At 40.5% G+C, this 16,001-nt stretch overlaps 2 protein-coding genes across 2 annotated transcripts; both read right to left on the bottom strand.

Moving 5' to 3' along the window:
* Positions 1-7,094: 7,094 nt before the first annotated feature.
* On the bottom strand, positions 7,095-9,435 carry lratd2b (LRAT domain containing 2b). Its single transcript, XM_061051054.1, has 2 exons — positions 9,214-9,435; positions 7,095-8,933 (listed from the first exon to the last, which is right to left on the bottom strand). The coding sequence occupies exon 2, from the start codon at positions 8,733-8,735 to the stop codon at positions 7,905-7,907; it is 831 nt and encodes a 276-aa protein (XP_060907037.1). The 5' UTR covers positions 8,736-8,933; positions 9,214-9,435; the 3' UTR covers positions 7,095-7,904.
* Positions 9,436-10,776: 1,341 nt separating this feature from the next.
* On the bottom strand, positions 10,777-15,939 carry nsmce2 (NSE2 (MMS21) homolog, SMC5-SMC6 complex SUMO ligase). Its single transcript, XM_061051057.1, has 6 exons — positions 15,532-15,939; positions 13,872-13,984; positions 13,415-13,568; positions 12,629-12,720; positions 12,295-12,401; positions 10,777-11,830 (listed from the first exon to the last, which is right to left on the bottom strand). The coding sequence occupies exons 1-6, from the start codon at positions 15,644-15,646 to the stop codon at positions 11,719-11,721; spliced, it is 693 nt and encodes a 230-aa protein (XP_060907040.1). The 5' UTR covers positions 15,647-15,939; the 3' UTR covers positions 10,777-11,718.
* Positions 15,940-16,001: the final 62 nt, after the last annotated feature.

The following is a 16,001-nucleotide window of genomic DNA, read 5'->3' as shown; positions in this document are numbered from 1 at the left end:
AGTTGAAGACATCTGAACACAGCTTGATTGCCTCTTTGTTTAAAGAAAAGGGAGATTTGTTGACAATGAATCCTGAACCCAGATCTCACAGTAAATTATTAGAAAGGCTTTAGAGCAAGCACTCGGGGTCTGAAGGCAGCGGTGTCGTTTTTTATTGCCTCCCATTTCCACACTGAGGTTTTAATCATGGGCTACAGTATTTCTGAGTGATGTGTGTGCATGAGTTTGTGTGTCTGTGTTTGTGAATTGTGTGTACACACATATAGTGATGCTCAGGGGGGGGGGGGGGGGGGGTTGTAATACATCTTGGTAATTAGTCTCATAATTATAAGGCAATAAACTGTGGTACACACAGGAGACTGGTCTATCTCTGGGATTCTGCAATTACCCTGCTTAGATGTGTTGCTGTGACAAATCTCCACAAGCAAAGTTCTGTTGTGTTGTGCTTCAACACGCAGAACACAACCTTATTTCAGGTTTGTGCTTAAAAATGTGTGTAGGATGTTTAAGTGTGCAAAAAAACAAAGGGTTTTAATCATTTGTTTGACCTGCTTTTTGGCATAAACAGGGACTGGAAACTAAATTATTACATCCACATTAAACAATATTCAATTTTAAATTCCGCTCCTGTATCCATTTTTTCCCACCATATTTTCTCCCAAAGGGCTGTCTGGACTATCCAATCGCATGTCTTTGAATTCTGATGCACAACAGCTTGTCTACAAGTCCTCGTTTATGTGCTCGTTGTGGTGATATCACACGGCCGCCAAGTGAGTCTAAATTGGCTTTAGCACCATTAGCTCCAACAGTGCCTCATTATTGGCAGCCAACATCTAGCCTGCAGGGCGAGACCTCTGCTACTCCGCCACCCACTTCAGTTCCACACCAAACATGCACTGAGCTCACCGGTACACACAAGCAGAGACACAGACATGAGCTTGCTGTCTCTTACACTTGTACACATTCACTATAATCATTCTATTTCTATGTCTTGATTAAGCCAGCATGGTTTCCAGGTTGCTACTGAGAAACACCTGCTTTCTTGGCAAACACCCTCAAAGGATGATGGGATGCTCCTCAGCTGGAGACTGAAAAGCTTCTTCCAGTGGTGGGAATCTGGGAGAGCAATGTTGAGAGGTTTTGTGACGACAACATGAAAGTGGAATCAGCAGTGATTTATTATGAATGAACGTGAGTATGAAAACACACCCCTCCCAATATGCACAGCTGTGAAAAATAAAAAAGTTCATTAAACACTCAAACATGTGAAGCACGTGTACATGTGCACAGGGCAGAATTGGCTTAAAAGTTGGTTTAGATTACAGGTACACACACACAACTACACATAGAAAATGTCACTGTGTGTAACCTTTTCAAAACAACGTGCAGACCTTTTTTCATTCAGCATCCGTGGTCTCAGTCTGAACACGGACACCATGCCTGCAAGTCAAACCCGCCAAAATAATGGATCACTGATTCATGCCTGAGTCTGATCTTTCTGTATTCTTTTCTCTACACTTAAAAATCAAGAGACAGACAGTCCCAGACAGACAGGATAAGATAATAGCTACAGGTTACAACGAAGGCTTGAAATTATACTTGGATTTCCAGACACAAGATCATGGGCATTGATTACCCAATAAGTCATGTTTTATTGTCGGTTCCACATTGATTATTTTTATTCAGCCATTCATAAAGCAAATTCCTGTCATTGTTGAGATTTGTTTTAGGAATGGTTAAAGATTTATGGAAAAATAACAAATTCCTTCTTGTCTTAAGTGAAATTAAAAGAATGATGCAACTCTCTACACTGTCTAGTTAATACAGAAAGTTACCAGATATGTATAAACTATGGAAATAGGAGGAAATGGTTGCCTGGCTATATCCAAAACACAGTGTGTGGTATGTGCTGTATATAGATATATTAAAAAAAATACTGTAAGTGTTTAGATGCCCAACGATGGTGGTCGCCATATTGAAAATGTTATCTAACTTGTTATCAATGCAGAAACAGGAAGAGAGGTGGAGCTGAGGAGGAACTTTTCCTCCTAGTAGACAGCTACAACGTGCCCACCTGTCAGTCAACTGAGCCACACCCCTAATTATGGAAATAAATGCACAACTCTTATCCTTAATCAAATGAAAATACATCTTTTATCGTTTAAAAAAGAAACATGTAGTTTTTACCCCCAAAACACAAGCTCGTCAGACCAAATCTGTTTTCTTGTACCAGACTGTAAACATTCAGGACAAAGCAATGCTAGCTGATTACCCCCCTCTCAGATCCCTACTACAATATCTTCTGACTTTAAAGCAGTATTTACAGACCTGATAGTGGATTTGATTTGTTTCTCTTTAAATTGAAGATGATCATATTTCTGCCCTTTTGAGGCTACCATAGAGCACAGCTGTAAGTTCAAGCCTCTTTGTAGACCTAACACTTGTTAATGGCTGTGACTCTGTAGTCAGTTGAGTGTTAGGTATCAGTACTTACTCCACTACCTCTTTTTCTGTGTTCTGTGCAGAATCGACAGCACTTCTCTAAACCGCCTCCAGTCTTCTTAAATATGTAACTCATGAAGAAGAAAGAACCTTTGCGCAACAAGCACCTGAAGAAAGTCTGAGTCATGGTCATGGCCTTTGTGTGGCAAATGAAGATATTCAGCACAAGAAAAGCAGAACATATGCAAGAAGGCAGCAAAAAAGGCTAACAAGGAAAGAAAAAAGGTGCATCACGACGGGTTACCTTTTTTCCTTGGTGAAGGGCATACGGAAACCCAGCTCTGCCCCTGACAATTAAACTGACAGTGCAGAGGAGCAGCAACATGGAATTAAAATTAAGGAAGAGCAAGAAGGTTTGATAAGCACTAATTTGATTCCCTGGGATCTCAGAGGAAGGTATGAATAGGCAAGCTAGGACGGTGTGAGCTCTAGTAATGACCAGAAAAAAGACTCTCTCTGGGGATTATAGTTTTTACTTCTAGGTGAAGTGCTCCAGGCAGAAAATGTGGCCTTTTTCACAGGTTTTAATGAGTCTAACCTTGGTATTATTCCACGATTGTATTTTTTAGTTCATATTGGATGAAGGTATATCCCCTTTGACCTGGAGATAGTAAGGCTTTTAGTGTGACACAAGCTACATTTTTGCACAAATATTGAAGAGGAGAATCAGAGAAAACAGAAAAAAGAAAAAAAATGAGGGAGAAAAATCAGAAGTGATTTTTAAAGTGCCCTAAACTGTATAATTAGAATAATGGGACAATCTGCCAATTTAATTTTGTGGTTTTTGACCTCCGGTCCCCCTGCACAATGTTAATGTGTAGAGCTGGAGATACAGGGCAGGATTTCGTGCGATGACTCAGGATAAGATGAATGTTGATAGCTATTGAATCAGCCTGCCATAAATAATTGAAGTGACAAACAGGTCAGAGTACTTGAAGGCAACAATTCTCAGCCATGTCTCAGTTCAAGTGTGAGGGTTTAATAACCACTCTTGTTTCAATTCCCTCGCTCACAGGTCGTAACTCAAGCCTCCAATCCCTCCATTTCTTTTTTCTTTTATTAATACTTTTAAGGTTCCCTGTCCAATGAAACAATGTCAGTTTATCAAAGGTTTCCTCTTCTTGTTTTCTTTCTCTGCTTATGCACACCAGACAGTCCTGACTGACCGCACACGACAGCTCAAACTAAAATAGCTCCTCAATTTATGCTGACAAGCTCCTCATCAGTTCCCATTGTCTGAGACGTTACACTCCACAACCAAATCAAAGATATTCCTACATTTGTCGTACAAAGCTATCCATACACATGCTGTCTTGTGTTTCCACCCAGCCTGATTCATGACATCGGTGTTCTTCTTTCTTTGTTATTACCTTTGAAGCATCAAGATGTTTTTGAACGGATCACTTCCGAGGAAAGCAATTCTCCCCTTCTAGTGCTTAACGGCAGCTTTACCTTCACAGCTTACTGCTCACTTCTATGAAACCGCATTTGTCAAGGAAAGTGACAGGAAGCACAAGGGAAGGTAGGGAACATAGCCTGCATGTGTGTGTGGAAGCATATGAACTGAATTGTGCAGCTGATATACAAACAAAGAAAGTAAACTAGTCCATGGGAATGTTGCTTTAAAAAACAAGGAGAGCAACCTAAAAACTACACGGAACTGGGAGGGTTTGGACTATGCCTTTGTGCGCCTGAAAAAACAAGCAGTCATCCCACGCTGGGACTAGCAAGAATCACACATAGTCTGAGATGAACAGCAAACACAGTCCAGTCCAAGTCAAACTGGTTGGAGTCCAGTATAAATGATTAACCCGAAGCAGATGGGTGGTTCTTGAAGTAAAGTTTAGCCACAAAGAAAAAAGTTTAATGAGCTGCAGCACTTTGGATCAATACTTATTAACGAATGCAGTGTTGTTGATTTCAGAGGTACATTATTTTCTCTCTAATTCCCAGGAAATGAAACTGTCTATCCAAACATGATTCAGGTGAGCGGGCAGTGAAAATGACCTGACAAACAAACCCCCACAACACCCTGTTTCTGTCTAAAGCAGATCGTATTATGGGTGAGCAAGCAAATTAAAATGTTTTGTTTTTTTTACAATCAAGAGAACATGGCCGGAAAGTGGTCCTGTTTTCAAAGAGTTCACATCACTGCTGGCTCGGTTTGAAACACTCAATGTGGCACTTCTTATCAAAGGCTGGAGTAATCTTAGTAATCTCTTTTACTATCTTATCTTACAGGCACACACTGCCCCCCCACAGCCATTCAGCATTTTTTTTTTCGCTCCAAGATGAATCCTATCTATTGGCAAAAAACGTAAGAGGTTCAAAGATTCTGTTTGAGAAGCAAAAGTGGCCTAAAACTGGCCATCTAATAAACCCTCAGGAGATCCATGTTCTAAATAGTCGAGCACACATCCTGATATCTTTAAATGTCCTCAAACTATCCATCTCAAAGCTATGCAGTGTTTGTCCCACTTGGATAACAGTCTCTCCGTAACTCAAGGCCTCATCTGAAACAAACTCCCTCTTCCTGTAGGCCTGTCAGATATGATCTCCTCATAGAGCACGCTGCTTCAAAGTTCAGACTTGTTTGCGTGTGGGAGGAAGTTTTGGTACATAATGACATTTTGTAAACACAGGGTGGGTTTGATTTGAGCTCTGGCTCGCCCCCAACTTCTGTGATGTTGCCAGTGTTGCCTGAGGGGTGTGGGCTCTCCTCCAACCGTCCAAAGGAAACACAACAGACTGACTGGCCAAGAGGCAGACAACAATGAGACAATGTGTCAAAGCCAAAGCTTCCCCTGGTTTCACTCTTATTGTACCATGGCAGGAGACGGCTTCAATACATATCACTCTCATCGGTAATAACCAATTTAGTTTGGCTCGAGGAAAAATTAAAAAACCCCATGTGAAGTTTTTAATACGAAGGCTGCGTTGGACATCAATATTTGTAGTTTGCATCATGCATGTGGCCATTTTCACGCTGCTTTACTGTTCAAACTTTTAAAGAAGTGCAGCATTTCATCATCAAGGCCCTGAAGAGCTGCAAACACAGATACAAAAAACAACTTGAAATTATTTTTTTTTTTAAATCCAACTGTTGTAAGATTACTAAAATACATTCAACATGTAACTTGTTTTCAAGAGAGAGCCTTACATGTTCAGCAAAAGAGAAGCCACACCAATACAACTCAAATGTATATCGCTTGAATTGTATTTTTCTTAAATGTATCAGTTGTTTTTAGAGCAGTTAGAGAGATCAAAGATAAACCACAAATTATAAGGAATAAAATCATTGTGAAAATAGTAATCGTCTGTTTTGTGTAAATATAATTGCATTTCTGTTTTGTCAGCACAGTGCAATATGAGTTAATATTCACATTTACACAACTTTTCTGGCAGCAGCTTTACCATTGTGTGCTTTATAGTGCTGTGTGAGTACTAAAGAAATATGACTGATTATCATAAATATGCATCACACACACACAATTTCTATTTCATCATTGTGGTAGACACGGAGGGATTGAAGAAATGCTAATGTGTCCGGCAGCTTTCCTATTTAATTCCAGTGTTGATGATGATCCCGCTTTGGGTCCAGTGGGACCTTACCTGCAGCTAAATGAAACAGCATTATCACCATGCAAATATGACCAGAAGAAAACAAACAGGCAGAGTAACTCATCTAGTGACTGTCTGCGAGGGAGTCATCAGCTTCCTCTGAAACCCAGAGGGAGGGAAAAAAACAAACTGTTCAAAACAACCTCAGAGTCTGCTGTAATTTCCGTTGCAGCCTCTCTGTGTGTGAACGCACTACAAAGTGTGTCACAGGTTGTTATCGTTTAAAATAACTCAAATAATGGCATTTAATCAGATCTATTATTTGCTTTTCAGATCATGATGCCATATCACACACAATTCTTTCTTTCTTTCTTCAATTCTTTGCACTGTATCTTTAAAAGAACTTCATTTGAATAAGATTTGGCTGTGTGCAAACTGAGCTTGATTATTGGTGTACACAAACAAATCTGCACTTTTGCACTAATGTTTAATGAACGCTGTGATTCCAGCACCTCAAGGAAGGAAAGCCAAATATGGGCGAAGAACATTTTATGCCTACGGCTAAACTTGAAAAAAAAAAAGACTTATCTTCAGTCGGCAGAGGTGTAAACAAAGCGAAATGTCCAGCACAGTTGGAACACAACTTAACACACGCCAACAAAGCTGATGTTTAAGTAGTTTGATGGAGCTGCTGCTGCTCCGAGGCAAATGTTTGGATCAAAACTGGCAGCACTGACAGCTTTCACTGTAGGGCAGCCAGCACTCTTCACAACACAACAACAAGCAAAAGGCAGGGATCTTAGGAGCTGAACAGGTAGGTAACACGCGCCTCCTGGGGGGTGTCAACTGGGATTGTGATGGTGGTGGAGTAGCTGCTTTGTGTGCATTGCAAACAAAACTGGTTTTTATGGGGTTTGGGGAGAATAGCCTCTTGAACTTTTTAGATTTGTGTTTGAAGTGCATGATTGTACATTGCCATAAATCATTTTAAAGGTCACCAATGATCCTTCACTGAAAAGAAAAGAAAAACCTTTCCTGTTCAAATATATATTTATTTCCATATTCCTTCATACAAACATCTTTTTTTTTCTCAAAAAAATAAACTGTTCAGAGGACTGAATCAAGTGCACAGTGAGTAGTGTGCACAGTGGTCACAGTGAGTAAAGCTGCGTGATGATTGAATAGAAAGCAACAGAAGGGAATCCTCAAGGTTGACACAGTAATAAAAGCACGCAGTCCTGTCTCTTCCTCTCTCTATTGATCTCCAGCGACACCTGAGTTGTGCAGGAGCGAGCACTTTCAGCTCTCTCTTCAGGTAGAGGAACATTTAAGAGGTTTGGCTCCTGTGTGCAAAGATTGATTGGATTAGAAAGATAATTATGGGCAGTTAAATTCTAACTTCATTCCCAAGTGTCTAGACTGCAGGTGCAGCTTCAATGCAAATGTATCCATCAAAACAAAGTCACTTCATCATGCCTCGAGTGTGTAAATACTATTCTGTATTATAGGAGGAGGGACCAAATGTTTTTTTTTTCACAAGTTTTGTTTTGACCTTGTGATCTGCTTTGCAAATAAAATTGAGAAGTGTCTACGCAGATGTCATGGCTTTCCTCTCATTTTGGAAAGAAAGGAGGATTTCTAAGATTAATTTAATCTTCTGAAGATATACTTTTGGTTGCAGTGTGACACATGCACCAGGGTCCACAGACAGAGCTCTTGCTAAGTGGAAGGATAAATGCTCCCTCAGCAGCAACACTCTTACTTTGTTTCTAAGCATGTAAAATGTGCATTTCTCCGTAATACTTAGAGCTCCAATCCTCACCAGATGACCCAAGCAACCATTAACACTTAACATAATCCTCGTCTTTGATTTCATGCGTTGCGTTCAGGTGGTTGGCAAGCTCTTGCATTACAGCATCTTTGCCAATCTGATCGTTCCTCCGCTTCTCCATGATCACGTCCTCTAGGCTCTGAAACTCCAGGACGTGACTCTTCTTCTCTGAAAAAAGTAATTTCAACCTGTACGGCTGCTTTCCAATCCTTATCTCCCCTCCGATTTTAAACTCCCGTTTGCCAAACCGGCACCAAGCAGCAAAGCACTCAGAGTTTCTCCAGTACAGCTCTCTGTCTCTGGAGCCAACATGGTCCAGGGCGTTACGCACGATCACCTCCGGCGGGAGCGCACGGTACCTGTAGAGGCCGTTCACTATCCGGCCTTTTTTGCCCTGACTCACATCGGTGAGGAAGTTGTTCTTTATCTCAGCCCTGTGCAAATGCACCACCTGGAAGTCGCCGACATAAACAGCCCAGTGAGGATACTGCCCAGTGGCCAAAAACTCCAGCAGGTCTCCGGGTCTGCAGTTGTTCAGGAGACTTTCTGCAGAGTGAGTGGCGTCTCCGGTGTTCCTCTCGTAGACGCACTCCTCTCGGTAGTAGACTGCGCACTCAAGCTCGTCCTGTGGGTCGAAGGGCTTCTCCTCATGGCTAACCGAGTGGTTTTCAGAGGAAAAGTGATCCATGTGGTCATCCTGGTCGTCGTCACCGTCGTCGTTGGAGAAAATGTATGAGACGCCGATCCTCGGTACGTCGTCGTCCGGTTCGAACCCATTTGGGTCCGACGTTGGCACCTCTGCGTAATTCAAATGTGTTAGTTTCTCCACCTGGTTCCCCATAAAGGTGAAAGGTGGATGAAGAGAGAGAAAGCTGAGCACGGAAACAGGATTCACCTGTTCTACGCGCACTTCGGGAGGAGAGACGGAAGGCGGCACAGGGTGGTGGAGTGAACTAAATCCAAAGCGGAGAAGGCGGGCACCAATAATCCATGCCCAGCTGTAGATATTATCCTCCAACTGGGCACCAAATGCGCACACCTGTAGGGAAATACACAAAACAGTATCTTCAACATCAATTTCAGAGCAGAGTAGAAGCCTATCTGCAAGTCAAACTCAGAAGTGTAGTTCACATTCCCAACAGGTGTGACCTGTCGCACCTGTTGGCTCACAGTTTCCACGAGTCTCTCTGAGCTAACTGTTTATTTTTTTAACACATCAGTGCTGTAGAATATCATCTTCATTTCTCTCGTTACTATGTTTAACCAGTATCTGTTCAGATCGGTCCAAATGTATCTCTTAGAATATCAGATGGACTCACCTGCAGTTCAGCTCCTGACACACAGACAGCACAGCAGATCTCCCTCTCTCTCTCTCTCTCTCTCTGTCGCTCTCTCCGTCTCTCTCTCTCTCTCCGGGTGTCACATCGGTAGAATAAACAGGAGTATAGTCAGCAGAAACTCCTTCCTGTACAGCAGGCTGTTGGTTTGCGCTGCCCTCTACACACTGTCAGTACTATGAACCATCGTGTTTGTTGCAGCGAAACTCAACCAGGATCTGTGGCTTCTGGGAGGTGTTAGCATTTAAAGCGACAGTACGTCCTTTTGCCTTTATTTACATGTTCAGTTTACACTGTATTTTAAAATAAGCAGAAGAGAAACTACCAACTGGGTGAAACGTATGTATTTTTATTCTTGTAAAATATTGTATTTTAATAATGTAGGCAAATCCATACAGCGTAATCTGCAATTAAAACAATTTATGACATAATGTTTGGTATATTAAAAGGACATAGCTGTGGTGAAAAAACACACACAAAAGTGTGAAATGGTGCCAAGAGGAATGCTAGGGGTCATATATTCTAAATATAGTCTATATTATAATCCATACAAGCAATTTTCAGGAAGTTTAACTTTACAAGTGAGAGCCAATAGTCAATAAGCAAATTGGAGTTAAATGCTATAGGTCAGGAGAAATTCTGCCCTTTATTATCAACAATGGATACTCAGTTTGAGGCAAAAAAAAGGGCTAAATCCTGACAGAAACCACAGTCAATATTCTAGTCAGATATTTCATGAGTTCTATTCTCAGAAAGTTATACATAAAATACAATATGCATTTTTATTTTTGAAATGCTGGTTCTATTGGCTGTCCCAAACAATTAAAGTCTGGTGTAAAGGAAACTGTGTTATTTGCTCCAACAGGTCACATAGACAACCTCTAAAAGAACAAGGTTTCCTTCACAACTCTCTCCAAGTGGATTAACAGCACAATAAAACCTGGCTCTGTTTTAACTGGGGTCGAGCCCTGAAGAGCAGAGGCACAAAAGCATGACACCCGGATCAAAGCTGAACGCTAGAGTACCAGTCTCATGTTTGCCCGCCATCCTCTCCTCCATCTTTGGCAGACGCCCGGCCAGGACTCCAGCGCCAGGAAGTGAGACTGTGTTCACTTCCTGCCAAAAGGTAAAATCCTTCTTGGACAAGGCAGGTAACAAGGTTTACAGCGACTCCGGCAGCCATCACACCTACTTCCAGGAGCTTTTGAACGAGTGGATGTGAATTCCAGATCAAACATCACCAGAAGAAAGCAAACATCCAAAGGGAATTGATTGTTTTATTTAATCCTCAGCTTTGTGTTGCTGTACAATATAGTGATTAATCATTTCAGATGATATTTACAGCTCTGCTTCCTTCTAAAGGAACTGCTTAATGGCTGGAATATGGTGCATGTAATGCTACTACCTGTATGTGTTCACTTTGCACAAATTGAACTGCTGTTGTGAAATAACCTGTGACTTAACATGTTGTGCGGTAAACAAGATTCGATTTGCAGAGTGGTAATTCAAAACGAAGCCGAGTGGAAAGAAATGAATGAGTCAACATCAGCGAGATCATTTATTGCCACTTAATATCTTCATCAGGAAATGCTCTTAGTGCTGCGTGACGTACTGTTCAGAGGGAAAGGGCAATTAGAGATTATTAAAAATGCCTGATGCAAGGTTATTAAAAGATTAACGTCACCTAATTTCATCTGAACACAGCCTTTGTTTGTTTCTCTTTGGAACAAAGACCCCTCACAGTGGGCGAGAGCAGGCAGGAAGGGAGAGGTGTAATCACATAAGTGCATTCCAGCTTACGTTTAAGAAGGGTTTGTTTATGGCTCATTCACAAAACTTGTTATCTGAAGAAACTCTTTCGGTGTCTCAAAGTAAAATTCTTTAGGTTTCCACACATCAACATTTCTAATATTATTTTTGATTAATAGATTAAATGTAAATTAAATATACATGTGTGTACACTTGGTTTTGTAGGAGGCATTTGTTGTCAAAACTTGACAAATAATCCTTTGGCATAATTGAGGCTGAAATGTTTTGATCCAGACGTCAATTTCTTCTGTTCCAGCTCTGTGGACTGTAGATACTGCCCTCTTGTGGTTCTGTCAACAAACTGCATTAAATAGGCTGGAAACAACTTGACTGATAAATTCCCAACCCTTCCAATGAAGATTACAAAATTGTTTGTTTTAAGTAATATATTTATGAAAAGGCCTGCAGATTTGTACATTAAACACGGCCGGAGTACAAAAAACAGCTCCAGGTGAAATAAAGGCAAGTCATAACTTTTAAATTCTAATTAAACTAGATAACAGAGTTTTCTTAATGTATAAATCTTCCAAAGAAAAAATAAACGTTTATACAAATATCTACAAACAGTTTAACAATTTGGGTAAATGTAAAAACAACAGCGCCCAATTTCTGCCAAAACAATATTTCAAAAAAATAATTACCAAAGGACTGGCTTTTAGGGTGAGTTATTGTGGACTTTTATGTCCGGCTGCTCTTTCTCTTTTGGCTCTGGATTCTTCTCCTAAGCATTTGGTCAGGAACCAGATCTGCCTCTTTCACATCTGAGTTTCCACAGCCCACCACAGGACAGCTGGAGGAAGGAGACACAGAGGAAAACATCACACTTTAAAGAATATTCAAATGTTAAAATACACAACAGAAAAATGACTAAAACAAAGCAAGAGCATGTTGAAAAACAAGTTAGCGCATAACAAACTGTGACCACAAAATACATCAGCATTTCATTATTCTTTAGCCCAATCACAACAGGGAAAACCCTCTCAAATGCTTCTGCTATTAGTATGCATATAAGGTGTGAACAATGGTCGCAATCAGGACTCAGACAACTGACAAGTTTCATCTTTCTTCGACAGTGGGATTTAATAAGTGTTTCCCTAGGAGCAACCACATTTAATTTCATTCCACCATCAAAGCAGTATGATAAAGACGTTGTAAATTAAGTCTGACTGCAGGTCCCAGTCAGCCTGCAGAGTTGTTTACTGATGCAAAACCTGACTGGTGTTCTTAAAAGTCCTCAGAGGGAGTACGTCTTACCGGCATTTCTTCTTCTGGCTGTGTTTCGTTTTGATCAGGCCCACTATGGCTCCTTCATCATAATAGTGGTTACACTTCTTATTCTTAACCGGGTTCACCATTTCCACCTTGAATACAGATACACAGAGGTGGGTTATATAATGAAACACAACACAGAACAAAAATGTATTACATTGCTCTAAAATCAAAACCAGGTGGTTTTCTATGCTCTGCTGAATCTGAAACTAATTTGTTTTTGTAAGAGATGTATCAATGTAATAAGAAGGACATGTTTTTCACCTTTAAATATAGCATTGTGACTTGCTGTAAAGTTTAATGAGCTGGAGTGATCTACCTGTGTGAGTGGGCAGGTGAAGTTGACTTGGCTCTGTGTAACAGCGATGTCCTCATCCAATTCCTCAATGTTCTCCTCTGATTCTTTGTCGGCTGAAAAGACAACAAACACACCAGAGTGGGCTTCCAAATATCAAATCACAGAAATAAATGATGAACTGGATTGCTGACAATGGCAGCCGTTTCCTTCTAACATCACAGTCGGGTAGAAAAAAGCGGTTAACAAAAGCAGAAAGTTAGTACTGCTGTTTTCCTCTGACTATTAAATAGTCAGAGGTCATCTTGAACTCAAGGTAAAGGACACTCTACACTGAGCTACACTGAACTCTTGCAGGCAAAGAACCAATTGCCCAGACAATTGGGTTCTAGAAATATTTCAGCCATTAAGACATTTGTCCGCTTAACATGTTTGTTTTTCATAATTTACAACTTTAGGGACCGAGTGGGCTGAGAGAATAACATTGTTGCAGCAGCAAATTCATTCTTTCATCCTTATCCAGAAACTAAAATATGGCAACGTCTGTGTGGCCACCTTTTCAATAACGGTTTAACGAGGACAACACAGAACAAGCAGATAATAAGACCTACAGTGTGGCCAACAAACATTATCATTCAACATTTACAAAGTGAGTGGTGTGTTTAAAAGTGAGCATATTATCCTGAAAAACGTATACGTGCTAAGAATTCTCTCTGTGCTCAACTGAAAGCTCACTACAAACACAGCTATTATCAGAGTGTATTACTGTGCTGCACACATCTTATTGAGTCTAGCAGTGCAAACATTTACCTTGGTTTCCAGAGTTCTTCAGGCTGTCCTTGAAGGCCACCACTTTCTGGTGGTTGTGCAGCTCAGCGTCAGAGAGCCGGGCGATTCTCCCTGTAAACTGCTCCTTCACTTTGGCAGACAGGCTGAACATGGCCTCTGGCTGCTGTGTACTAACCTGCAGAAGCCAAACGAGGTTAGGTTGTTTCCTTGACTTTTACAATTGAGGTCAACTTCAGTGTTTTCCCTGACATTTCAAATTAACACCTTGACATTAAGCCTTGCCACTCAAGAAAATCTAAATGTACCCAATATAGCAGAAGTAGCTTTGAATACTGAATGACCTTTGAAGAAACAATCCATATTTGTAATGTGTATGTCTTAGTCCTCATCTCAGTAATGCATCTTTGAGGCTCACCTGTTCATTTTAGTAGAGGGGCAAAGGACACGTATTCACTTGAGTAAAAAAGGCAGCTCTTACCTCTGCTGTTACTTGTTGCACAACGTCCACAAAGTAATTTATCTCCCTGTCCAGCTTGGCACACTCAAGAATCATGGCCTCCATCTCTGCAATGGCAGGGTTCATCGCCTCATCTGTACCAAAACAACACACAGTGATGGAATAAGTAAAAACTCTGCATACAATACAAGTGGGGCTTTATATAAAACACTGTATGAATGTTGCATTTAAATCCGCAAATATTAAAAATAAATTCAGTATTAACAAAACGTGCATGATGCATCTAAACGTGTTATTTTATACAGAGTGATTTCTGTTATTTACAGTTTTTTCCAATTGCTAACACACTAAAATGACATGCATAGCACAATTATTTAAACTGACACACAGAGAGCAAAACCTCTTCTCAAGTCTCCAAAAGTCTAAACACATTTTCTGCTTTACACACATTTTGCAATTTAAATGGGCACTTTTTAAATGCACTGAACACGGTTCTCTGCATAAGACACAACAATCTGACATAAAGTCACATGTTTGTCATTTCAAAACACTGCCATTCAAAATGACACTACATGAACTAATCTGCCAATGTGTGTGCCACCTGGTCAAACACCTCAATGGTTAATTGTTATCACTTCAATCAGGAAGTAAGCACTATGAAAAGACCACAAGTGAGCACCTTTTTTTACAACAACACTGGAAGACGTTGCAGAGAGAGAAAGAGGAAGAGGAAGAGTGAGAGGTAGGGGGTAGAGCTGGTAGAGGAAGAGTGTGAGGTAGGGGTAGAGCTGGTAGAGGAAGAGTGAGAGGTAGGGGTAGAGCTGGTAGAGGAAGAGTGTGAGGTAGGGGTAGAGCTGGTAGAGGAAGAGTGAGAGGTAGGGGTAGAGCTGGTAGAGGAGTTCATGGCCAAAGAAGACAACAACTTTCAAATGAAATCAGAGCAACCTTAGTTGATCATGTCATCAACAATGCGAGAGGCTGGACAGAGAGTGCAGCCCAACTCGTTTTACTGTACTGGTATATGTAGCACTGACTTGTTTGGTGAAAAAAATAAAGGTTTCAACAGCATGTGTGTGTATCTGCAAATATTTCTGTGCATGTGAACAATCTGAAGAATTTTCTACAATTTGAACTATTTCAGTATTATGACAAAGCATACTAAAGATGAGAGTGCTTTTCATTATGCCCAACAGTGTGTAGTTGGTTAGAATCTGGTAATATGAATGAAGTGTGTGTCATTTGGTGCAAAAGTTTGATTTTGATAAAGCTATATATAGTTTTGGTTGCAGTGCTTCATTTTGCAGGATATTTTGCAGTTTGGGTGGTTTTGTGAGTTGTGTTAAGTATTGTGATAAAACCAGCCTAGTTTGCAAAATTGTGTTTTAGCAACTGGAAAAAAGTGTAATATTATCTTTTTACTTAAACAATATAATTGATATGTCAACATTTAAGTAGCATTTATTCATGAGACTGTTCAAACCGGAAGTTATTTAATTCAATTTAAAAATTATGTTGTCCTTTAAACAGTAAGTGGATCATTATTTAATAATTTATTGGATTATCACCTTCAAAAACAGGTTTTTTTCTGGATTTGCCCACGTTAAAATGTAGGATTAGGTACAAATAAAACACAGATTAATGACGGTGTGGATTAGGAGCATAAAGAGTTTTTAATATTTACTCTGAGTTTCAGCCAGGTCCATCGCAACATCCGTCACTATGTCCATCCCTGTCCCGATGTCTGCCTGAAACGTCTTCAGGCTCGACAGAGTTCCGTGAACAGCGCTGAGAGACATGACTATCAGGATAACTTTTCTCCTCTGAGACCAACAAACACAACAAATAAAACCTGAAGCTAGCCTGAAGTGACGTCACGTTAGCCTAGCTTAGCAAACGTGCCTGTAGCGTTTCCTCTGATGTTGTTAGCTTAGCCGGCTAACTGACGACTTACTGATCTACTTTATTCATCAAGAGAAGCAACGTCTTCATCCCTGCTGGTCATCAGGACAGTTTAGTTATACTGTGAATAAAATGACAGACAAAAGTAGAACACATTACAGGAAGGGACGCAAATCACCCGCGGAAACCAAACTACAAAAATGGCTAGCGTCTGACTTCCGGTTGTTTTTTTTGTTTTTGTTTTTTTAAACC

The sequence above is a fragment of the Labrus mixtus genome, chromosome 11 (genome assembly GCF_963584025.1).
Source record: "Labrus mixtus chromosome 11, fLabMix1.1, whole genome shotgun sequence".
NCBI classification, from domain to species: Eukaryota; Metazoa; Chordata; class Actinopteri; order Labriformes; family Labridae; genus Labrus; species Labrus mixtus.
The sequence above is the reverse complement of the archived record's forward strand: the minus strand, read 5'-3'. Positions and strand labels throughout refer to the sequence as shown.